Source organism: Chrysoperla carnea, chromosome 3 (genome assembly GCF_905475395.1).
Source record: "Chrysoperla carnea chromosome 3, inChrCarn1.1, whole genome shotgun sequence".
Classification (NCBI taxonomy): domain Eukaryota; kingdom Metazoa; phylum Arthropoda; class Insecta; order Neuroptera; family Chrysopidae; genus Chrysoperla; species Chrysoperla carnea.
This window is the reverse complement of record NC_058339.1, coordinates 9658215-9685737: the sequence shown is the minus strand read 5'-3', so window position 1 is coordinate 9685737 and position 27523 is coordinate 9658215. Positions and strand designations below refer to the sequence as shown.

General features: G+C 27.6%; 1 protein-coding gene across 2 annotated transcripts in view; it reads left to right on the top strand.

The window, feature by feature from the left end:
- The first annotated feature begins 206 nt into the window (after positions 1-206).
- The window catches only part of LOC123295733 (ATP-binding cassette sub-family G member 4), a 39617-nt gene continuing 12300 nt past the window's right edge, over positions 207-27523 (top strand). The window contains exons 1-2 of one of the 2 annotated variants that reach the window (XM_044877176.1): positions 207-487; positions 22937-23054. In XM_044877176.1, coding sequence (XP_044733111.1) covers positions 271-487; positions 22937-23054 — 335 coding nt within the window. In that variant the 5' untranslated portion in view covers positions 207-270. The remainder of the gene's footprint in view (positions 488-22936; positions 23055-27523) is intronic. The other variant, XM_044877175.1, reaches the window with a different exon arrangement.

The following is a 27523-nucleotide window of genomic DNA, read 5'->3' as shown; positions in this document are numbered from 1 at the left end:
ATCAGTTGTTCATTAGCCGTCGTACATGACGGTGTAGTGTTTTTTTGTTTGCATTGTAGTCAAATCAACGTTTTATTTTAATATTTGCGTTGAGTTTTTCGATTTTAATTTTGAATATTTTTCTGATATTTTGTCGAACAAAACAAAATAACATAAATGTATAATTGTTGTATATTGTGTTTTAATTTCAAAATTATACAACAAAAATAAAAATTATTTATTTATTTATTTTAAAATAAAGTGTGCAAAATAATAAAAAAAAATACCAAAATGAAATTAGACGGAGAATGTTCTACAAATAATGTTAAAGAAAATTGTGATGATGGATCTAATGCTCTTTTATTGGAACCTTTCAGGAAAGGAAGTTCCGTCAAAGTGACAATAACCCCTTTACAACCAAAAACATTGACACATCTGCCAAAACGTCCTCCAGTTGATCTTGCATTCACGGATTTGACATACAAAGTCACAGAAGGAAAGAAAAACAGTAAGTCCATTTTTTTTTATTAAATTTTTTTTGCATGTTAATTATAAGGAAATTTTTTTTCTGAATTACATTTATTTACGTCAATTAGAAAAGTTGATTATTAAATTAAATTAAATTAAATTAATAAATTTATTACATAATTCTATTAATGTTTTTATAAGATAAATTATTTTTCTAAACTCTTTTATAATATTTGTACGGTAGTAAATGAAACGTCAAATATGATTAGCAATTAATTATTTTTTATGAACATAAACAAAAGAATAAAAGCATGCGTAGTAATTCATAATTGCATAGAATTCATTTTTTTAGAAAAAAAAACATAATTAAGTTCATTCAGCTGTTATTTTAAATAGTTTAAAAGCTTCGTAATTTAAAAAAATTCATTTTCATTTTGAAATTAAAGTATTGAAATTTAGATCACTCTAAAAAATCTTAAATTTAAGAAATATATCTATAATAAAGGTTGATTCATTTCTATGGAATGTTAAAAAGTGACACATTTATTTATGCAAAATTATATTTACATTACATGATCGTTATCTCATATAAATCGAATTGATGAATTTCTGTAATTTGATTAGATGTCATCTAAACTTCCCATACAAAAAATAATTCTATTACGAAAATGTTTTTAAGAAGCAAAAATCTATAATATTTTATTTTGCATCAATTATCACTCATTTATATAATTTTTTAGTTTAATTAAATTTCTTTCGTTAAATATGTTCGCTAAACTTCATTTTTCATAGATAAAGGCTGTATAGATAGCTCTAGGGCTTCTTGACAATCTGTGATTCCCACGAAATAAAAGCTATTTGCAGTTCTTTGAAATTTATTTTTTTCCTCTAAAAGTTTTAATTACAAAATTAGTTCCTGATACACTTTGGCACGTTTTCATGCATTTAACTCACGTGGACAATATTTTCTCTTAACCCGTCAGCACTCGCGTCAATCGTTTGGTAACCTTTAGGTGGGTGATGAGTGATTTGCTCACAAGCTCACATTGTAAATTATAACCTTTACATAATTTTTTGTTTTAGTTTTGAATGCACTAGCTAATTAAAAATAGTTTAATTACGTGATTATTACTTAAATGATGTTTGAGAGTGAAAAAATTAGAGCAGAGAAATAGATAATTAAATTCATTTGCTCATAACGTGAGTACTGACGGGTTAATAGTTATTTGATATTCGTCAACTCTTGTTTTGACTTCCGTGAATAATTCAATAATCCAATATTTTCCATGAAACTGGCTTCAATTAATCATGTGATCTACAATAATTTGACATTGATGTTGCATTTTAAAATGTGAATTTTAACTTTAAAGTTGAAAAGTCATCATATTATTGTCTTAAAAATTTGCATAAAAGTACTGAATAATAATAAATCTGTTTTTAAACGTAGATATTTTAAATTTTAAAGTCTAAAGTAAAAGATTGATAACAACATCCTTGTTGATTAAAATTTATAAAAATGTTTTTTGTAAAATATGTTTCTATATTATTATTATTTGATAATTATTCTCTTTTACCCTTGTTCGTTATCTAAAATTTGTTTTTGTTGTTACAAAGAGGGAATTTTGGCTCTTAATGTGTCATACAGCCTTGTTTATATAAAAATTTGATATATTATTTATCTTTCAGATCAATGAACCTCCTATTTTTAGAGCAAGATTATATGAAATATATCAAGATATATTAAGTTTAGTCTCAAGTTTGTAATGCTTAAAAATATTGAAGCTAAGAACCAAATTTTGGTATAGATGTTTATAAAAACACCCGAGTCCATTTTCGGTTGTCTGTCTGTCCGTCTGTGATTACGATAACTCAAAAACGAAAAGAGATATCAAACTGAAATTTTTATAGCGTGCTCATGACGTAAAAAGAGAGGTAAATTGAGTTTTGGGTTCGTAAGAACCATCTTGTAAACCGTTAGAGATAGAACAAAATTTACATGTAAAAATTCTTCCCTATAAATTATTTTTAGGTTATGTTTATGAATTTTTAACAACAGCTGATCATTAAATTCGACAGTTAATTTTAGTCCACTCAGTTTTTAAAAATGTTTTTAATATTTTTAATTATTTTTAATACGTCTTAAGATCAATAAAATATTATATCGTGTTATTTTAATTTATTGTAAATTTGTTTGAATCATTAGTTGTAAAAAACAATTAAAAAATGATTGCTGATTGATTAAGTGATTTGGATAACAAACTACCTTAACATTGCCCAAGAATTTCTAAGAATAATGAACTGGGAAAATACATTTTTTTTTACAATAAATACGTCTTTAAAAAAGAGACACATAGTATTGGGAACTTCATTTTGTCGACAACCTTAAACTGCCTGAAACTGTAGGGTTTCATTAGATGTTGAATAAATAAATGAATATTAGAAAACCATAGTGATTTACAACAATGATGTTCAAATGTATGATTGACCTGTCTAATGTAAAATAGCCCATTCTTTTAAAGATCTCATTATACAGTGTGATCATTTCAAAAGTATCCACCCTTAATAACTCTTGACAGCTGATTTAAATCTTGATTTAGATATTGCGAGGGAAGTTCAGAAATTGGACCTAGATAATTTTAAGTTTCACCCCTTCGCTCTTAGCCACTCCAACTTTAATATTTCAAACGGCATCCCCTACCTTGTTATGCATCATTTGAAAGGGCACTCTTTGGGTGAAGGAGTGAAACTATTTTTGAACTTCCCACTCGATATCTAAATCGATGTGTTTTCACTCAAAACATTAATCACATCAGGTCAAGAGTTATTAAGGGTGGATACTTTTGAAATGATCACACTGTACAGACAATGATGTTTTTTTTAAGATGCCATATTGATTGATTGACGTCATTAGTGATTTTCTCAATACCCATTGAATTGCTTTGTTATGTTTTTTTTTTTTTTTTATTTTAATTTTTTATTATAGCCTTTGGTATAAATTGACTTCTGAACTCTTGCAATGTTAACTATTATCTTTAAAGCATTTTCAAAATACCTGCCTATACAGGGTGTCCCAAGAGTAACGGACGTCCTTGTTGCATCATGTAGAAAATAAAATTCTAAGACGAAAACTCCTTTTCCATTTTTTTGATCCGATGCACGAATAATTAGAAATTAGTTAAAATAGACAGCCAATCAGAAGCGTGCTACAGCGACAAAACGAAGGGGTAAAGTAAGAAACTACGAGAGTGAGACGCGGGAGCTTCAACGTTAAGTTTGTGAATGTGTAGTTAGAGGCGGGTGTAAAAGATAAAAAAATGGAAGAGGATTATTTTCTACCTGATGTAACAAGGCGTCCATTACTCCTGGGACATTTTGTATAAAAAGTTACCTATTTCAAGAAATTTTTTTGAAACTTTTATTTCCACGTGTATTTTTCTGTATAAAAAATGACCTTTAACATGGAATCACTCAGATATAAATACCATACATAGTTGCAAAAAATTTTTTTTTATCGAAATGCATACAAAGTTAATTTTTTCTAATCACTTAACAAGGATAATATAATCAAAAGGTTTTTTCCATATTAAATATAGTACAGGCTGCGGAGTTTCATATTAAAAAAAATTAATCCGTCTGAGTTTTCAACAGGACAATTAGGAGAAAAAATACTTTGGAGGGTACAGAGGTATTAATAAAAAATCGGAAAAGTGTGAAAAACCGTTTTTTCGCATACAAACGAATTCGGAAAAAGCATTTTAATAAAAAAACAAAAAACAAAGAATTGTAACTCTATTTTGAGGCGCACATACTACTGCACTAATAAAGCTTTTTTTTTTCTTTAAAATTTTAATTTATGTAAGTTTTTACTAAATAATTTTATCATGACGTCTTTGAATACCTACTCGTAAAAAATTTAAGTTATCTTAAAGCAATGTTTAAAAAAAATTTATTCACACAAGGCTATGTTTTGATTTGTTTAAATAATAAAATATTCAATGATTTGACGGATTTTTTTCTAATTTTATTAGCTAAAACAAGTTTATTTAAGTTTGGTACATACTAAGCTATTCATTTTTTTGGGATTCCGTTCCAAATAATGGCCAATTATTGTGTACATATTTATGGCAACCTTTGATTTTAAGTTTTTGCTTTCTCTGTTACTACTCAATTCATTTTAGATTGCAATAATTAAAAATTAAGTTTAGAAATGTGTGATTTTCTCAATAATTGATAGAAAATTATAAATAAAATTTAAAAATGTGTGACTTTCTCAATAATTGACACAGAATTAAAAATAAATTCAGCAACATTGGACTATCGATGAAAAAATCTTTTATAATGATGATATTAAAATGTTAATTATGAAAAATATATAAAATATATATAAAAGCTTAATTATAAATTGATTAGGGAATGACATTCGATATACAATGGTCAAATTATATTATTTTTATTATTTAAATAAATGTTGATTACTTATTTACTTTTGGATTTAGATAAAACTATATTTTTATTGGTATTATTATTATTTTTTATTATAAGTGCCTTTCATTGATAACATGGATAACGCGTAAGTGATTAAAGATATTAAGATAAAGTACACATTAAGGTAGTTCGTTACCAAAATCACTTAGGCGTTGAAATCACAAAATCACAATCATTTTTGAATTGGCTTTAACAACTAATGATACAAAAAAATTTAAAATATGAGTAACCTATTCGTTGAGTGCGTAGTCATGGTAGGTACAATATAATCGATGCTAGCGCTTCCAGTGAAAAATTTTGGCGATAAAGGACGCTGTTATGACTAATTTGCAGTTCTTTACATGTTAATGTTATAGAAAATGTCAAATTAAAATTATTGAAAAACACTAATTAATTAAACTTAAGGATGTATGAGCATGACAACAATGTTTGATTTAAAGGCTCAAAATTTGTTTGTAGGTAGTCTTTTACTCAAAGAATATGTGGTTAAAATTTCAGCTTAGGTAACCGTGCAAATTTTTAAGAAAAAAGTCATTAAAAATCGATATAAATAACATTGGCTCTTATGGAGGAATCTCAAAAAACGACATATTTTGGAAGTTTTTGATAATTTTCATTTGGAATGAATGAAAACAAATTTAAAAAAAACTTTTTAATAGAAAGTAAACAGCAATGAATTAGAAAAGAAAAAAACTAAGTGTCACCGTCCATATAAGGGATGTAAGAGCAGGGTAGATTAAGGGTTGAAATTATTTTTATCTTATTTTCAATTTTGATGATGAATTTTGTTATAACTTCATGAATGTAGACGAAAAATAAGACTAAAATTTTTCGATATGTGTCTTGGTTTTCGAAATATCGAAAGCTAAATAATTAAACAATATTTTCAATTTTCGATATTTTGAAAATTAAGCCAGATATCGAAAAATTTTATTCTTACTTTTCGTCTTATATCGTCAAGTAATAATATAAATTTATCATCCAAATTGAAAATATCTATTTTTAAATTTGTGCCCCCACTACCATTCTCATACATCCTTAATTGTGTAAATAAGAAATCAAATTGCACAAATATTATTTTTCAAATGTAAATTATCATAATTATTTATTTAAATTTGTGAGACAATAATATTAAATTTTCATAGTAAGTCATAAATGCAATTCATACAATTATATATGCATCCATACAATTCTATAATTAAAGTAGTGTATCGATACCATGGAAACGCCTCTAATAAAACTTACACACGGTGCGAATAGGTTCACGTAAATCAAAGAATGAAAATTTCACTCCAATGAAAAATGTGTATAGAACAGACTTAGAGGACCAGTTTTGTGTAATAGTTGTTTTTACTCTTTATATACCTCCTAGACTAAATTTTGTAGATTATAAGCTATTAAAAATAACGGATACCTATATCACAACTTAATGCAAATTTTAATCTTAGTCTAAAAACCACTCGTTAAAAATAATATATGCTTAAATGAATATAAACAATGAACGCCATGTATACGCACGTGACTTGATACCAAATTAACTTACAATCAGTAAATTATACCTCTATATCTGAAACCGGAGGGGTATACCACCTTACTTTATACAAAAAATATTAAGTATTATTAGAATAGAATTGAATCATAACGAGTAATTGATTTATACACGCAATGTTATCATAAGATATAATCAAATTATAAAGATATTGTGAGCATTGATTGAAAAGATAAACTATAATTTGGAAATTGTCATAATATTTAGAAAATTGATTTAGGTCGCATGTATTTTTTAAAAGAAAAAAGTTACAAATGAAAGTAAGCTTTCTAGAAGGAACAAGAGAAAGGAGGTGGTTCAAAAAGAGAAAATTGTCGAAAGTATAAGAAATTCTATATTAATTTAAAAATGGTTCTGTTCCCGTCGGAGACATATTCTTACTCTTGATGATGAAAAAAACCTACTTTTGAGTCGTTATTGATTCGAAAACTATTAATCTAACGTAAGATTGTGTCTCGGAACCGAGTCATTTGGGATTGGTTTTCAATCTTCTTAGGAATGTATAACATTTTGCAAGCTGCATACCTCTGCTTTTCCTAATGACCAAGTACTTTCCGTTTTTCGCTAGCTATCACTTATAAGCTTAATTCACATTTTGGAAACCCATTAGAGGTAGGTTAATTTTATTCACAAATTTGAAAAGTTTGACCCAAATTTAGAAGGATTACATACTTGGTGAATCAAAATTGGATTAAATTTGGATATGATAGAGCGAAATTAAATTTTTTGGATTCTAATGACGTCATGAAGTTAATAAATTCGATTTTTTGATAATACAGGCAAATTTGATCCGATCTTATTGGAATTTTTGTTGAAACCCACTAATTTTGGGTCATTCTTTTCAACTGTGATGTCAGTTTTTCGCTAGCGATCACTTATGAGCTTAATTCCGTGACCAGGATTCCACATTTTGGAAATATATTAGAGCTAGGTTAATTTTGATCATAAATTTGAAAATTATGACCCAAATTTAATAGGATTACATATTTGATTTATCAAAATTGGATAAAATTTGGATATGATAGAGCAAAATTAAATTTTTTGGATTCTGATGACGTCTTGGAGTTAATAAATTCAATTTTTTGATAATACAGGCAAATTTGATCCGATCTTATTGGAATTTTTTTTGAAACCCACTAAATTTGGGTCATGTTTTTCAACTGTGATATCAGTTTTTCGCTAGCTAGCACTTATGTGCTTAATTCCGTGACCAGGCCTCCACCATCTTGAAACCTATTGGAGCTAGAATAATTTTGATCCCAAATTTGAATAGTATGACCCAATTTTAGTAGGATTACATACTTGGTTTATCAAAATTGGATAGAATTTGGATATGATAGAGCAAAATTAAATTTTTTGGATTCTGATGACGTCATAAAGTTAAAAAATTCGATCGCTCATGTCCCGGGCACTAATATGTTTTAAGATTTATTTTCGTCAAATCACAACTCATAGTCACCAAAAACGTGAGATATGATGAAATTAAAATCATTTTTGCCTTTTAACCTTTAATTCATTTTAAGATAAAAATATTACTTATATAGGGCAATTTTTGGAATTTTTTAAAATAAAGCCACGTTATAATATTGAGATAAGTAGAACTCTTTAGACAAGTGTGATATTTTTTTTATTTCGAAAGGTTTTGTTGATAATAATTAAAAACAGCAATTGAATTCATATAACTTATCAACCGAATAGTACAAAGTTCTTTTACATAAAATATGAGTCAATTCAGTTGGTGGTCCATTTTTTAGTGTTCAGTATATATGAGTAACACAATTATTTTATTATAATAATCCATATTTATATAAATTTATTTTTTTTATGATAATTATAATAATTCAGTTTAATTAATGTACTTTGAAACAATAATTATTATATCATTTGAAAACAATTAAATGTTTGTATATTTGTTTTATAAGGCTTGACATATAAACAAAGAAACTGACTATTGTTTAATAATATTATTCCAAAGAGTTGTCAAATCATTTTTATACCACGTATATATGTTTTTAGTCCCAAGTTTGTAACGCCTAAAAATATTGATGCTACGAAAAAAATTTTGATATAGTTGTTCATAGAATTACCTAATTAGTCCATTTCCGGTTGTCTGTGGGTCTGTCCGCCTGTCCGTCTGTCTGCCAACACGATAACTCAAAAACGAAAAAAGATATCAAGATGAAATTTATACAGCGTACTCAGGACGTAAAAAGTGAGGTTAAGTTCGTAAATGAGCAACATAGGTCAATTGGGCCTCGATCTATGGATTCGTAGGACCCATCTTGTAAACCGTTAGAGATAGAACAAAAGTTTAAATGTATCAAAATGTTCCTTATAAAAAAATAAACAACTTTTGTTTGAAACATTTTTTCGTAAACATTACTTTTTACCCGTGAGGGCGCAAATAAGGCGTAAATTGTAATGTGATAGAGTAATCAACACTGTCTATGCATGGTATTTCAACAATTAACTCAGTCAATTCTTTGTTTTCACTTGTTATTTATGCATTTTTTATTGAAAATGGCAGTTATAACTGAACAGGGACGGCAAACCGTGTGTTATTTGAAAAATTAGGTACCACATTAAATTAAATATTATTACACTATGTATATGAAATATACCATAAAGACTAAACTTAGTGTACCTTGATATATTTCATATATACATGGTATAAAAACTGAAGGATGACCAAGGTACAACACTTAAGACTTATTTAAATCTTTTGGTACTTTTCAAACACCGTGTACTTACTGTGATTTAGGTTGGAAAAAGGCTGTATTATTATAAATAATTAATAACATCAGTTATTTAAAATATACTAAGTATAAACGAGTTTTAACAAGTGAAAACAAACAATTGACTGAGTTAATTGTTGAAATACCATGCATAGTCAGTGTTGATTTCTTTATCACATTACACATACAAACATGTGACACATACTTAACTGATAATCAAGTATAGTACATATTATAAAATTTCCGCCTAATTGGCGCCCTCACGGGTAAACAGTGATGTTTACGAAAAAATATTTCAAACAAAAGTTGTTTAATTTTTGATAAGGAATATTTTTTACATTTAAACTTTTGTTCTATCTTTAACGGTTTACAAGATGGGTCCTACGCACCCAAAACCCAATTGACCTATGATGCTCATTTACGAACTTAACCTCTCTTTTTACGTCCTGAGTACGCTGTAAGAATTTCAGCTCGATATTTTTTTTCGTTTTTGAGTTATCGTGTCCACAGACGGACGGACGGACGGGCAACCGGAAATGGACTAATTACGTGTTTTTATGAACACCTATGACAAAATTTTTTTCCTAGCATCATCATTTTTAAGCGTTACAAACTTGGGACTAAACTTATTATACTATGTATATTTCATATATACATGGTATAAAAACACTTATGGTATTTGATTTCAGTGGTATTAAACAATAATTCATAATCACAATACAATCATACTAATTGTTTATTTGCAAAACATATTTTTATTAAAATTTTATTCAATTTATTATTTTTATATAATTGTAAAAAAAATCTAATTATTATTATTTATTCTGTTTATATAAACACTGAATATTCTTTTGTTTTAAATTATTTTTGACGGTTTATTTTCTTTAAAAAATATGCAACTGAGTAGAGAGAGGCCCCACATAGGAAAATATTGCCAGAATTAAAACGTGATCCCAGAAAAAACTAATGAATTAAATTAAATTTAACATTCGTAGCAACTACTATTGGGTAAACATCCACGTCATTATTATATAAATTGCTAAAAATATCACCTTTAAATTAGAAATGTCTCTGACTTGTGTGCCATTTCCCACGATATTTCCCTGATTTTTCTAATAGAATTTAAATTCCTTGATATTTCCAGTATTCTAATAAAATGTGGCCAATCATATCAATTCAACTTCGCGGTATCATCAAACATGTTTGTGATAAATAAAATTGACAAAGTTTTGTAAATAATATTTATCAAATTGTAAGGTCAATAACATTTTTATGAAACAAAATTTATATCCTACAACTATTAAAAACTCACTGTTATAATATTATTTATAACTATGTATAATTTTTTCAAAATCCTACACATATAATTAGTTGCCAATCGTATGCGAATGTGAATATTAACATTAAATTTTTTTATTAATTATACACTGAAAAAAAATTTAAATAATCACAACCTCATCCCGAAGTTGGGCGTTTCATATTGAAATAAAGTAAAAATATTTTCAAATAATTTTCTAACGATTGGAACAAGTACAGCTAAATATTTGTATTTACAATAGAATGGGATTGATTTTAAAATATAAATTCATTGATACAAAATCACTGAAGTTAAATAATCAAAATCATTACTTCTTTGAAAGAGATTGATTTTAGTTTAAAGTCATGCATTTTATTGATGGAAAATAAAAATTGTACTTAATTGGAATATATAATCGTGTAAATAAAGCGAATCGCTAAATTAAAAGAAAATTTCTTTTTGCTTTAAATATAGGATTTGTTTATGATGAACACATAGCTGTCATGTCTAATCCATAACATATGTGATTGTGTCAACTACATGAAGATTGTTGTTATTAACTTACAGAAAGTTTGAAATGAACTTATTGATCATTTTTATAATATATACTATATTTTGGTACATATGTAACAAACATCGATAGGTCAGTTAGGACACTAAAATCAATAGTAAATCTCCAAATTGAATTACTGTTTAGAAATTATGGCTTATGGCTTATAATCGAAATGGTTTTAACTATATGTTTAAATTTGTTTATAGATCATGAGCTGTTTTTCTGTTTAATTTAGTAACCTAAGCCGTGCAATTATATGTTCGTTGAGTCAAAAGTAATTAAGGTAATCGTTTTCAGTCTATTTATGTGATTTTATTCAGTTATATTGATAAAAAAGCAGTTATAATTATCTAATACCTTCATTTTTAAGTTTGCTGATTTGTTTTATTTGGCTAAAAACTTGTTGAACAGTTCAACTTTTTATATTTTAGTTCTTATATTTATTTAATTATCGTGCAACAAGGTTTTCTCAATTAATTTGAAATTTTTTTTCAATAATATTCCAAAGATTCAAGGTTTATTGAAAATTTTTTAAGTGTTCGCATATTATATTTTTTTTTCTATATAATTATAAAAATTACAAAGTAGTATTTAACATTCCCAAGTAGTAGGTAAGGACGTAATCAAAATTACAAAGTAGTAAGAACGTTCCCAAAATAATGAGATTAAAAGTTTAAATCTGAAAGGATAAAAATACTTAAAAGTATTTAAAGCAGGGTTCGAAAATATCCGATATTTTGATATATATCCGATATATATCAAAATTTTGATATTTAAAAAAAACTAAAATGTTTTAAAGGTTTTATTTACTTAGGCACTTCAAATCAGACAAATGAAACTAAAACATAAAATATTCTTCTAGATCATGCAAAATCACTTAATAATAATAAAATTTTTATAAATAAAAATCAACTTTAAAACAAAAACCAATTTTATAAATTGTTATCAGTCAATGGTCATACCTACACTTAGGCAACAAAACAATAAACATTACAAATAATAACTCTAGAGTATAATCAGTCTTTTAATTATCAAATCAGTCAGCAGTCATTCGTAATAAACTGTCAATTATCAAATAAAAAATAAAAAAATGTCTTTTCATAATTGTGCTTGGTTTGACTGCAAGGAAGATAAAGCTAGACCATCTTCCGATTCTGAATCTTACTTAAACTTACTCTTTAGTAACGAACTTTTTCTGACACGACACGATTTGAGCTTAGTATTAGTAGGTTTTAACTCTACTCCAATGCCATCAAAATTTGAGAAGTAGAAATACGGTAACAAACGCCAAAAATTACTAAATAATATTAAATTTTTTAAAATCATTTTTATATTGATATATATCATAAAAATTCACGTGATATATATCGGATATATATCGGATATATATCATGATATATATATCCATTGATATATATCCTCGAACCCTGATTTAAAGTTCGTTCAAAACAAAGTGGTACTGAACATGAGAGAGTGTAGATACAAGTGCACATACAAATATAATTATTTTGGAGTAGAAAAAATGTCGGAGTAGGTACCTAATTTAATAATAACAAGTGAAAACAAACGATTGACTGAGTTAATTGTTGAAATACCATATATAGACAGTGTAAAAATGTTTATTTTATTTAAAAAAATTTTGTGATTATTGAATTAATTTGTTTACAAAAACTGAACTATATCTAATTTGAGTGCTGGTTGTGTATTGTAATAAGTATGTACAAAAGTCTTGTATGACGTTGTACTGTGTAAATAATAATCTTTGAACTTATGATTGATAAACAATTTTTATTATTGTATTATTTATTTTATTATTATGAAAACAAAAAACTTATCATTTAATAGCAATGAGAATTTTTAATAAATTTTATTGAAAATACATAAATAGTTAACCCCTAATCGTACTAACAAGGTAATCAATATTTTCAACAAATTTTATATATTACTAGAACGATACCCACCCGCTTCGCTGGGTTTAAAAGTAAAGACTGATAAAGATTGCTCTCGCTTATCCCTTTTCTATAACATTCGAAATAATGGTAAGGATTGTTTTACACAGGTAAAATATATGTATGGTTTTCCATTTTTTTAAATGTATAATAGTTGTAATTATTCATTGAGTATATCAGAAAAGATGGCCGTGATATATTTTATGTTCACTATTTTTACAGAAATCTGTAATTTATGATAATGTCAAATGACTACTTTTACAGAAATCTGTAATTAATGGTAATGTAAAAATTATAGTTCATGTGTTATTCAGATATATCAGCTATATTGCTGTACAGTTTTATTAAAAACCATTCGCTACATTTGGCGTGAAAGCGTAACAAACAAACAAACATGCTTACTTTCGCGTTTATAATATATAGAGATTTCTCTAGTCTGTTTTTTGTTGTCACATGGCGATATCTTCCTTATTCTTTTATCAAATTTCATGATTTTCCCCTCATTTTCAAGCTTATCGAATGAGAATGATGGAAGTATTGAAAATTAAAAAAAAAAACATATATTTACAAATAAATAAATACATCAAAGGTTTTTCACCTTTTAATTATTAATTTTTTAATTAGATTTTTATTAAAAATCTTCATAAAATAAAATAAAAAATCATTTAAGAAATTCTTTTATGCCTTATAATACTTTAATTCTTCTGTAATAGACAATTTATCAAACATTTCCGTTGTTCATTGTGTGACGAGGCGTTGACATTGAAATAAAAATAGATATATTAATTTGTTCTAATAAGAGTATAAAAATATAATATTATCTGGATTATTCTAAAGCTTCTCTGTGCTCAACGGTATAATAATTGACCTGGAACTTCCATTCATAATAATAGAATTACAACACTCAGTAAAAATCGGCGATAGCGACGAAATGGAACGATCGGATATAATAACATTGGATATAATCACATATCGACTGTAGCGACGAATTTTCATGGATTTATTACACGACATATCGACTATAATTTAGGAAAATTAGACGAAAATAGTAAAATTTTACGATATATATACTAGTTTTTGAAATATTGATGGCTAAAGATTTAGAGAAAGTCACTTATACAAGAAATAGCTCACAAATGCCATTCATTTCATCACTTGGAAAAACGAGGGCCTTAAGCCTTATTCACTTTAATTTGGACTTTATTAACGCAGACATTGGTTATAGTGACCAATTTTCATTGGAATTATTCAACAATAACGCGCATCATGTATATGCTTTAATATATACTTCTGCTTTAATATATAAATGACATATCGCTTATAACGTCGATTATAACTACCATAGTTGTTCATCTTTGCAATGGGACGATATAATCAATTTTGATATTAAAATAAGAGCCATTGCGGTCTCGAAAAAAGAAGGCCATGACGACAAATTCTCCGTGTAGTAAACGAAACTCGTATTGAGGATTTTTGAGGCAAAATCATTAAGAATAAAACTACACCTATATAAAATTTTTGTTCAAAATTCCAAGATATTTAGACTACGAAAATTATATTTCTTTAAAGAAAGTATCAAATTGGCTTTAAGCGAAATGTACCACAGAAGCGATTTAATATCAGGGGTGATTGATTGATAATAATTAACATAATCTATCACTGGCATAACACATAATGCCCTGTACACAAATACGAGAATGATGAAAGAACTGGAATGTGATGCCATATACAGTTATATGGCTTCTGTTTTTGTTATTTATGTCATCTAAAATGGTTTTACAGTATGGCATGGCGTATTGAATTTGCATCGGCTAGATAGTGTCTTCAAGTGTGTAAATAACAAACAGTATACGGCCAATTTTGAATAAAAGTAGGATGGAATTGTGGTCTCCCTTATTGAGCCATTGAGTGGGACATAAAGTGTTGAATGGTTCTGAAATGATATGTTTCTTATCAAACGTTATCGTTCTGATTTGTTTGACATCAAAAACCGACCAGTTTCACCTAGCTCACATACGAAACTAAACCTTTTTCAAGCGATTCTTCTTGTCATGCATTTTGAGAATATGGAAAAATATTTTTATAATTTGTAAATTTGTAGTTTTTGTCAAAATTTTATATTTGATCAATATAAAAATGAGTTATGAAAGTGAGTTATCAGAAGTTAAAGATAATAGAGATACAACCTTCATATAGGAAGATTTAAAGAGCAATCTTAGGTACAAAATATAAAAAAATATAAATTTTTAATTACTTCTTGTAATTAATAAATTAATTATTGACATGAATTTTAAAATGAAGGTTAATTTATGGGTCATTTAATATAACATCATAATAATCGTGAGTTCCATCGTTGTCAATGTTGATTGATTTATATTTAAATTTCAAAGGTTAAATAATATTAAAATTATATATATTAATTATTATATCAAATAGACAAAATAAATCTTACAGGCGTTTACTCTACATGCATGCCATGCCATTGAAATCCTTGGAATAAACTTGTTATGATAAAATTTATAAATTTGAATTTCCTATTTTATTTAACAGTTCCGTTTTAATTATGTTCACAAAAAAATAAATTTAATTGAACTTGAATTGAAGCAATCTTATATTCTGACTAAACTGTGGAATCAACGTTCAATGTTATTGATATATGCCTCCCAGGTAATACAGATATCAGATTTTATTATAGTCGTGAAGTCAGAGATTCAAACATGAAACGATTGTCGCCTTGGTTGACGGATGTCGGAGATACATGCGTTATATAAATCATGTTGTCGATAAGACAAAATGCGAATAATTTAATTGCGGACTAGGCTATTAGGGTCTTATTAATATATTAATACTTGTTAATAAATCGAATAAGGTTTTGTATAAGGTTTAAGTTTGTCTCATTCTTTTAGGCGCTACGATGCCACAGACAGACCGATAGACAGGCAGATACACACACAAACTTATAACCGAACTTTTTTTGGTTAGGGGATTAAAATTATAGGTTCTTAGAAACGTAATTATTAATAAAGTCATAAATTATAGATTTAATAAATTGCCACACATCGTGAATTCTATTATTATATAGATGGATACCTGTATAAAGTTGTATAAAGTTTTCCATATCGATTTCAACATTTTTTAAAACAAAGGAAATATTTTTTATAAAATATTCAAGTAATTAAAAAAAAAGTTAATTATTATATTATACTTATAATTATTTTATGGCAACATCAAAACTATTCTAATATATTGTTTTCAATTCTAATATTGTTCCGCTCCCAAAGTTACCGCAACTCGTGGCTACCCTGTACCCGTAAAATTTACGCATACACACCCAACGCATTTTTTGCTTGAAGCTTTTTTATCGATATAACTAACCTTACCAGTTTCAAGGATATGTCAACACAGAAAAGCATGAATACAAAAACGTATTTTACAAATTTCCGAACTTCCAAAAGCTGGGATTAAAAATCAAACCGTTTTCAAGCTTTAGGCTTCAAGATTCGTAAACAAATTTTTCGTAAACACAGTTTAACTCAAATAGGTACTCCTACATGATTTTTGTAGGATTCTTTGAGAAATAATAAAAGTTTTATACTAATAATTAATAAACTAGCTATTAGTGGTAATTAGTATCAAAGTTCATTACCAATTGAATAAAAAAAAAGGGTATAAAGTGTAAAAAGTGATTAGGTTCACGTGATGAACAATTTGCTGTACATATTAAAGTTTAAAAGTCTACAATTAAGACTCACGTTTAAGAAACAAGTTAAATCATTTGTAAAACGATGTAAAGCATTTTTTAAAATAATAATCAATAATCTTTACAAGAATAAGAAAATATTTCAAGGATACAAAGTTGTTGTTTATGTTTTTCACATTTTTCCTTCGCTATTTTATTATATATTTAATGAATTTATTTGATGTAAAATTTTCCATTTAATTATAGTACATCCTAAAAAAACTTATTTTTTTATGTACTTGACTTGATTGATGAAGACCCAATTGACTTGACCTATGTTCCTCATTTATTAACTCAAATTAACTTTTAACGTCTTAAGCACACTAAAATTGCAGCTTGATATCTCTTTTCGTTTTTGAACTATTTAGGTGATTTTATGAACACCTATTCCAAAATTTTGTTCGTATCATCAATATTTCTAAGCGTTGCAAATTTGGGACTAAACTTAGTATACCTTGATATATTTCATATACATGGTATAAAAAGACATACTTCTGATTTAGTAGCGAACTGAATATGTGCGTACAATTACATTTGGTTTGACCAGGATATTTATTATGACATAAACATAAAATTCTCTTCCATATTCTCCATTTCCTGCCAAATTGTTCGGTTTTTAGTGTCGCTTTTCATCTTAACTTTTCTTGATTTAGCCTCCCAACCCGCAAACAAATCATAATGATAATGTGCGATAAGGAACATAGTTCCGAAACTTCTATAAGAGAAACTATTTCTGATATCTCAGCTCTCATTAACTAAGATTCTGTGCGATAAAATTGGTCAAAACCGGAAATACAAAATGTTTGGAAAATTTGTAAAAATGAGGTGGAATAACAAGAAATCAAAAAATTATTGTATCATGTTGATGTATCAAGTTTAACTTCTTACATTTACATATTGTCAAGGTTTGTAATTTAATTAAACAAATTTAATTTTCACTTAAAATCAAAAATGCGTAATGAAACGGAAGCACTTGTTTAATGCTTAACATTTTAATCATCATTCGAGTTGATATCAACTAAATAATTCAAAAAACAAACTTTTCTCAAGGTTGTATTTATAATTTTTGAATAATTGTAGCTAATTTTATCCAAATTAAACTATTATTGTTGTGTTCGTGTTTAAGTATTTAAATTATATCGTTTGACTACCCAACCCACATATCTTCATTATTTAAGCTACTTGTGGACTTGTTGGTAATTTTTATAACGCTTTTATTAGCTTGATATGTATCTATGTAACGGAATCTTCGAACGTGATGTTTCACCCCACTTGAAAACGTTGGATTGAATTGAAACTTCGCTCAATTATGAAGAACGGGTGACAAAACAATAATTTAATAATTTTGTCCTAATATACTCATTAGGGTATTCAAATTATCCTGATCCGGTCCGATTATTCTGATCAGGATCTTTAGAATTAACAATTTTTTCCATATCTGAATGCACGGTAGTGTCTTGTACCACATACTAAGGACACTAGACACATTTTGGGTTCATTACAGTTGAGTACAGCAATTCCAAGGACATATTTACTGAAGAATTTCTGAATTTCAAAGAATTGAAATTAAATTATTGTATATAACGTCCCTGAAATTACTGTATAAGCAAATTGTTTCTTATCCGATGCCTGCGTCACACAAAGAACACACCCTCAAAATTTCAGGTCTCTACGATCAGCGTTTTAGGGTGTGCATTGATCTGTCAGTCATTCGGGCAAAGCATTTTATATATATATATATATATATATATATATATATATATATAAAGTATATATATATATATATAAAGTATATATATATATATATATACTTTATATATATATATATATATACATATATGAAACCCTTCAAATACTTTATTATTTCCCCGATATTATCTATTCAAAAATAGTTTCAAGATAGTATCATATTTTTGTACGTACTCACATTAAATGTCTATCATGTTGAAGTGGGTTATTATTAGTTTTATTTATTATTATTTAAAAACAAGGATTAAAATTAAAACTAGCAAAACAATTAAAATAAAGTAAACAAACATGTTAAAACGGAAATTTAACGAACGATTGACACTGTAGGTGAGAACTAAGGAAGGATTTTTGGAAATTTTACACCTAAGATGATGAAAAATGTAACGAAAGTATATATGAGTATGACTTACACTGACTAAAAACTGAATTCATAAGGAATAGCTTCATTAGAATGCTTTTAATTAGGAAAAAAAATTAACAAAAAATTAAATCCCCGTAAAATTGTGAACAAAATAGGGGATAAGTGAAGGCCAGAACACGGTAACCTTTGTTCTTAAAGTTAAAATTATCCAACGAAGCAAATGGATAACTGATAGTTAAATAATATACTATTAAATTGATATTAAAAATTGTGTTTTTAGTTTTCACAAAATAAAATTTGTTGACAATATTATTAATTATCTCTTTACAAGATAAATATTATTAATTTACAACGTAGTTATTATAACTTCAATTACTAATACTTCTCATTAAGAGAATAATTTATTGGGAAAAAGAAAACAATATATTGATTATTATAAAAATATACATCGGTAAAATTAATTAAAATTCTTACAAGTGAATTAAAAAATGTCGGTTTTATTTGTTCATTTATCTTAACTCAAGTGTGCAGCTCTTGTCATGAGGAGATGGACTTACTTGAGCCAGCCTCTCTTTGACAACCTCTCCGACCTAAAGTCAGTCGACGTCAAAGCCCTCCTGCTGTTCTTAAACAGCTCCAAATGGTTCATGGAGTAGAGTTGGCCGGGAATGGGTCAACCTTTTCACGGTAGCACAACGGAATGGTCGAAGTGTACCCCCTCCCCCCCCCAGGACAACCACTCTAACCTAACCTAACTTATTTAATCTTAGGACCTTGAGGTTGTAATAGAAGAAACAATAAGTTATCGGAATGGTGATAAGTGTATTCACATATCTAACATAGAATATGTTATATAAATGCGAGTTGATAAGGCAGGACTTGCTCAAATCAGCAAGAGTTTAATATTTTACAGAAATAATTCATTCTTATAATTCAAAAAATATACAATTTGAAAAATTAAAAAAACAATTTTTAATATGTCTGAGATCCACATACTTAACTGGTTTCAAATTCACATCTAATTTTAGTATTTGGCTGTCTCATTTGGAATGAATGTTGCAACAGTTTTTGAAATTTATCATAAAATATTAATAGAAAGAGGAAAAATTTATGATAAATATAGCGATTGGTAACTGACAAAAAACCCATAACCTTTAAATCATATTTATATACAAGGTAAAACTTTTATTCTATTTTTGTGTCGAAAACAGGTTACTTGATACAATTAATGGTATATATTGTTTAAAAATAGTCGTCGCTAAAACAAAGTCTGTTTTCCAAATAAAGAAGGAATGATATTCTTATATTTATAGTGCGGTTCATAAGGTAGAAATATGATTACAAGCTTGTAGAAGCGTTGCTAGGGTTACCACATTTACAGATTTGAGCTTGCCAGAAAGGAGTGGTTTCTCCCGACTCCCAATACCAAGATAAATCCTCCAAAGTTTAGTCAATGAAGATAATTTTTGATCATTATTACAAACTCGAAACTATCTTTAAATTTGTAACCTTCTCAAGAAACGAGCTTTAGGAATATAAATTTTGTACGCAAATTATGAAACAATAAAAAATCTTAAGGTGTAAGAGGGCCTTGGGTTCACATTAGGTTAGGTTAGGTTAAGTTAGGTTATATTGGCTGTCCACAAAGGACACATTTAACTATAGAGCCCATTGTGATACCATATGTGTTTTACCACCTTTCCGCTGATAATTTCATTTATCAGTTCGTCAATTTCAGAGGCAGAGTGCACCTCCTTCATGCATATACCATGCACTACACCAGCCCATCACAAGTATTAATTAAATTAATTTTGTTACGCCTTAACCAACTGAGCTAATAGAATTCACATTAGGGACGAGGGAATTGAATTCACAAAAAATGTTATTTTAGGAAAAGTGCAAATTAGTCATAAACTGGCAGAAAGAAAATTGTATATTTCTTCATATAATCAATTTTTACAGTACGTGCGTCAGTTTGATTTAGACTTTAGACTATTTTATAAGTTTAAGAAGTTACTTAAAAAGCTATAATATAGTAAGATGTATGAGATTAACTTTTTTTTGCGAAGTTTAAAATAAATAATTTTTTCTTCAAAACCGGTTTACAGGTTTTAATAATAATTAAATTTCATAGTGATTACCTTCGAACGTATTTATAAGTTGATTGTTACTTGTCATTAAGGTGGCATACTATACGCCACTTAAATTTAAATATAAATTGAAAAGAAAAACACTAGTCCAGCGCTTTACATAGCGATTTTAACAGTCGGGGCCCATTATTAAGACGATTTGAGTTGGTCTAGATTTTAATACGCCCCAACTATATAAATTGCTGGACTTGTTATTTCCTTTCAAGATATTCAAATATTCATTCAATGAAACATCACTTACCATAGTTCGTCGTTTTTTTTTTTGAGACGTTCTGGCGTCTGGTGATCGCCATATTGAATTTTCAATACTGCCATATATTCAGTGACCCTCGCAAAGCTAAGACATATCGATTGACGTCAGAATCATCAAAATCGGCCCACGCATTTGGTCGTTAGTGTCCCACTTAGAAATACACATACATACATACATATATAAACTGATAAACACATCACCACTCCCTTGCGTCGCGCAGTCGGGTAACTTTCATTCTGAATCATGTTTTTTTTTACATACAAAACACAAAATCCCATATTCTATCATTTATCGAAATTTGTCTAGCTTGGTGGCGTTAAAAATAAAACAATTGGTTTTCAGGGAACGTCACGATCTCACGATATCTTGGTTTTCGATAGTCTGAAACAAAAAAGAAACTTATTAAAGAGTACAATAATTTTCTTACAATAAATTTTTTATGGTATTATACCATGCATATATGTAATATGCAAGGTATACTAAGTTTAGTCCGCTTTGTAACGCTTAAAAATATTGATGCCACGCACAAAATTTTGCTATAATTGTTCATAGAATCACCTAATTAGTCAATTTCCGGTTGTCCGTCCGTCCGTCCGTCTGTGCACACGATAACTCAAAAACGAATAAGATATCGAGCTGAAATACAGCGTACTCAAGACGTAAAAAGTGAGGTCGAGTTCGTAAATGAGCATCATAGGTCAATTGGGTCTTGGGTCCGTAGGATCCATCTTGTAAACCGTTAGAGATAGAACAAAAGTTTAAATGTAAAAAATGTTCCTTATCAAAAAATAAACAACTTTTGATATAAACATTTTTTCGTAAACATCACTGTTTACCCGTGAGGGCGCCAAGTAGGCGGAAATTTTATAGTATGTACCGTTCTTGAATATCAGCTATGTATGTGTCACATGTATGTATGTGTTATGTGATAAAGAAATCAACACTGACTATGCATGGTATTTCAACAATTAATTCAGTCAATTGTTTGATTTCACTTGTTTTTCTTTTAAATTCAAGTGATGCATATCACCTTAAAGTCTACAGTCTGCTTGTTACTGGATATATAGTCATCATAGTTCAATAAACATCAAGCTAGGTACAATCATCAAAATACTTGAAAATTTTATATTATTTTTAATAATAAATTTAAGGTCAAATGTTGTGTTTGATTGATGGGCGATAATAAAACACTTGAAATAATAAACTTGTAATCGATGATAGACGCCATTTGGAAATTTGATATTTGTATACAACTTCAAAAAATTTTCCAATAGCTGATCTGTTGAATATCTACAAGTATTTTACCTGTACCTAAAATTGTAACTTCCAAAAACCAAAAATTCTGCAACTTCGGGATCACACAGCTATCATTATTCCAAGTCGGTGAAAAAAAACATAGGCCAAATCTGTCGACAAGAGCTTTTATGCTGAAAATACCTCAATAATTAAATGTTTGTTATTTAGAAAAATCTCTGGAGATAGCGCAGTTTACAAACTGAGCGTTCACATGGGCCCAACACACAGCAAATTTTCCGAATTATGTTATTGACGTTTTTATAAAACTAAGAAAAAAATTAAGTAATTCACAAAAAATACCATTAATTAACATAAAATTAACATTTAATAGCAAGTTTACATGTTATTTATTTTTTGATTTTTTTTTTCGCAGATGTAAAAACCATTTTAAAATCAGTGAGCGGAAGATTGAGATCCGGCGAATTGACGGCCATCATGGGTCCGTCAGGCGCCGGAAAGTCAACTTTACTCAACATATTAACAGGATACAAGTAAGTCTTATTTTCTATTTTGATTCGTTTTACGTGAGTGCTGACGGGTTAAAAATAAGAAATGTTAAAAATTTTATTGTAGTTTTAGTAATTGTGTACTTTGAATAGGACAAAAACTCAGTTTTAAATATTAACCTTGTCTAGAGACCGTGTTTTTTTTGTCGAATTTTGATGAATTATTCTGTTCATTACAATAATTATAATACATTTTATGAATATTTTTATGGTATAATTGGCCACGAACCGCAAAAAAAATATATTTTTTAAAATTTTCATATTTGCATTAGACAATAATTTAATTGGCAATAAAAAAAGATTATATGAATTGTATGAGGTCAAAGGTAGTACGTTCACCATTTTTATTTTATTGTAATTCATTTTATTTGTCCTACTTGTGTTATGTATACATATGCGTATAGTGGCACTACCTAGTTTTATAGTTAGCATGTTAAAGAAGATTTCATTGATGCAATCTTTGATCTTTAAATGACAGTAGAAACTTGACAGAGTAACATTAAATTAGTAGTAAATAATTGATGAGATTGAGAAAATTAAATTTTGGGCAGAGTCATTGAACTTTAATTTTTCGTTGGGGAACTTTTCCTTTCTATAGGTCCAATCATTAAATTAATCTGATTTTTATACTTTTTGGATCAAAATTACCCTATCCACTGAGTTTCATCAAATTCCAAAACAAAATTTTTTTTTCCGATTTTCTCGATTTTTACAAAGGGGTACCCCTTAAAAAAAATTGCAAAAAATCGAAAAATATTTCTTATCTCCAATTTCGATAAAACTCAGTATATAGGGTAATTTTGACCCAAAAAGTACAAAAATCGGATGCATTTGTTGACTGATCCAATAGTTTTTGAGATACGGACTAAAATCGATCCAAATATTGCGATATCTCAGAAACTGCATCTTATCGTTTAATTAAAATCATAAACCCTGCATGGAGGAATCTTCGTCCATTTATACTTCGAATATCTATTCGAAGTATAAAAAAACCATTCGCGAACGCGAATTCCTTTTGCATGTAGTGACAGTCAAATTTTTATTCTGATCAATAATAAATATTAATAAGTTTTAAGAGCACATTTTTTACTACAGAATGACAAATGTAGAATCAACCATAAAACTAAAGCCTTTAACATAATAGTATTCATAATATGCCGCAAAATAAAACGCATTTTAGATTAAATGTAGTGTCAGTCACATATGGAATCACCCTAAATGACAGATATACTTAATTAGTCTAAAGCAAGCTTCAAGCTAACAAAATAAGATACTTTCTGCGACTTTAACTTTAGAACTTGTAAATTTCCATTTTTTAAAGAAAATAATTAAATATTATTTTAAAATGATTGTACAATAAATGTACAGATATAGTTTCAAATAATAAAGTATATAAAGGTCATTATAAAAGAAGTACAGTGTAATTAATATTCTGTTTGACAAAAATGTAAATGAATAAGTAGAAATATAAATAGGCAACAAGCCAAATGTCATGAACACATAATAAAATAATCATTCATATAATAATGTAAGCGACAACGCGGACGTTTTAGTCATTGTTTTATGAAATAATTTTTCGTATTTATGATAAAATTTAAAAACAATTATTATACATTGACAATAAAGGTAAATATTGTATAGGAATAATTTGTAAAGCTCAAGTGCTGCCTCTATCAAGAACAATAGAAAATGTTATGTCTATTTTGACAGATTTGTGATTTTGATGTTAGTCACATTTTATAAAAAGTATATTTGTAAAAAGTAAATACAATATTCAAAACAATAGGGATGTTGACACTAATTGTAAATTCGTGTATCGTTATATTTTAAGGATGTATGAGCATGACAACAATGTTTGATTTAAAGGCTCAAAATTTGTTTGTAGGTAGTCTTTTACTCAAAGAATATGTGGTTAAAATTTCAGCTTAGGTATCCGTGCAAATTTTTAAGAAAAAAGTCATTAGAAATCGATATAAAATACATTGGCTCTTAATATGGAGGAATCTCAAAAAACGACATATTTTGGAAGTTTTTGATAATTTTCATTTGGAATGAATGAAAACAAATTTAAAAAAAACTTTTTACTAGAAAGTAAACATATTAGCAATGAATTAGAAAAGAAAAAAACTAAGTGTCACCGTCCATATAAGGGATGTAAGAGCAGGGTAGATTAAGGGTTGAAATTATTTTTATCTTATTTTCAACTTTGATGATGAATTTTAGTATATTTTTATGAATGTGGACGAAAAATAAGAATAAAATTTTTCGATACCAGCCTTGGTTTACCAAACATCGAAAGCTTAATAATTAAAGAAAATTTTCAATTATCAATATTTTGAAAAATACGCCAGATATCGAAAAATTGTATTCTAACTTTTCGTGTTACATCGTCAAGTTATAACATAATTTATCATCAAAATTGAAAATATTAATTTTTTAAATTTGTGCCTCCACTACCGTGCTCATACATCCTTAATCGAAATCTAAACTTGAAACTCAGCCTATCTAAACTAAATTTCATTCGTGGCACGTTTAAAATAATTATTCAATACTAATAGGAATTTTGATATAATCCAACAAGTTATTATTAATATTGTTCAATTAATTAAAATTTTTCTAAGAATCCATATATTAGCATAAAATTAATATCGATATATTTTCCATTGAATGAAACAATAATCAGAAAACAATGATATTACTTAGGATATACTATTCAGAGGCGTTTTGGGGGCTATCATCAAAGGGGCGGGCATATACTCGGTGTTCAAAGATTTCTGGGATCATTCGAGAGCGATATTTTTCGACAAAAAATCAATATGTATATTTTACAGATTTTAAACTTAAATGCATATCTTTGGTTTGAAAAATATATTTCATTATCATTTATCCACCAAATTTTCAAATTTTTTTTACGAGTCGTGGATACAGCTAATCGTTCGTGATTATCAAAAAGATAAATTGTCATTGTTTTTGGATGCTAAATTAACTGAGAACACATTCGATTTTAAACAAGCGCAGACGCTGTTACTGATTTATTAATCATTATTATGATTATTTAATTTAAATAAATAATTATTATGATTAGTAAATTCTTTCAAAAATAAATCATAATACAAATATGGGACGACGAGGTAGCTTCCTATATTATTTAAGTTTACTTTTAAAAAATTGTTGAATTACGTTTCTTGTTTAATAAAATGAATCAATTGTTTATTCAATCATCACTTTTTGAAGTGTTTTGTATTAGAGGTACTAAGGTACTACTCAATACAAAAATAATTCCAATATCGCGAAATTCACAAAATTTATAAAAAAACAATAATTATAAAAAATGTTAAAAGAAATATCTACTTGAAATTTTACCAAAATGCTCCAATATAAACTAGAGCAACCCATCAAGTTAGTTAACAGCAATCGAACGAAGAAATCGATCTATTGATTTTTTCGATCATTGAAAAGTGTTTAAAATTAAATTTCCTGAAGAATTCGTCTATGAAGATTTCAATATTAATGCTCATGTCCGGAAAATTTTGAAAATAGTTTAAAATTTATATATTTTTCATTTTGGAGCGTTTAAAGTAGTTGTTCTTTCTCTATAATCCAGTACAAATTTATTGGCTTATTACCACCCATTCTATTCGTTGTGTGCGTAGTCATGGTAGGGACAATAAAATCGATGCCAGCGCTTTAAGTGAAAAATTTTTGAGTTAAAGGGGGCTGTTATGACTAATTTGCAATTCTTTACATGTTAATGTAATAGAAATGTCAAATTAAAATTATTGAAAAACACGAATTAATTAAACTTAATGCATTAAAAATTGTGAAAATAAGAAATCAAATTACACAAATATTTTTTTTCAAATGTAAATTATCATAATTATTTATTTAAATTTGTGAGACAATAATATTAAATTTTAAATGTAAGTCTTAAATGCAATCCATACAATTATATATGCATCCATACAATTCTATAATTAAAGTAGTGTATCGTTACCATGGAAACGAAACTCACGCATGGAGCGAATACGTATATACATAGCTATATAACTACACTGTATATACAACTAAATTAACTCTCCTTCATTGGTAAAAATTAAAAAGATTTCCATCTTGACACGCTTCTCCTAAAATTTAACTCTCTCTCCTGTAAAATTTAACAGCATGTGTATTAGAGGTTTAATTACTTGTATTTAAAGTTCTGAAATCCAGCTCAGATAAAAGAAAAACTCAAAAGCAACCAAACTCAATACGAACACAATATTAGAATTATTTATAAAATTTGTTCGCCGTTATATTTTTTGTTTGTTTTGTTTATAAAGTTGTTTTGTTTTGTCTACAAAAAATATATAAGACCTTAAGACATTTAATTATCCAAGATTGGTTGGAGAATTCAATGATATTTGTATATCAATAAGAAATCAATCAGTCGTATCACGAAATAAAAATGAATGTGA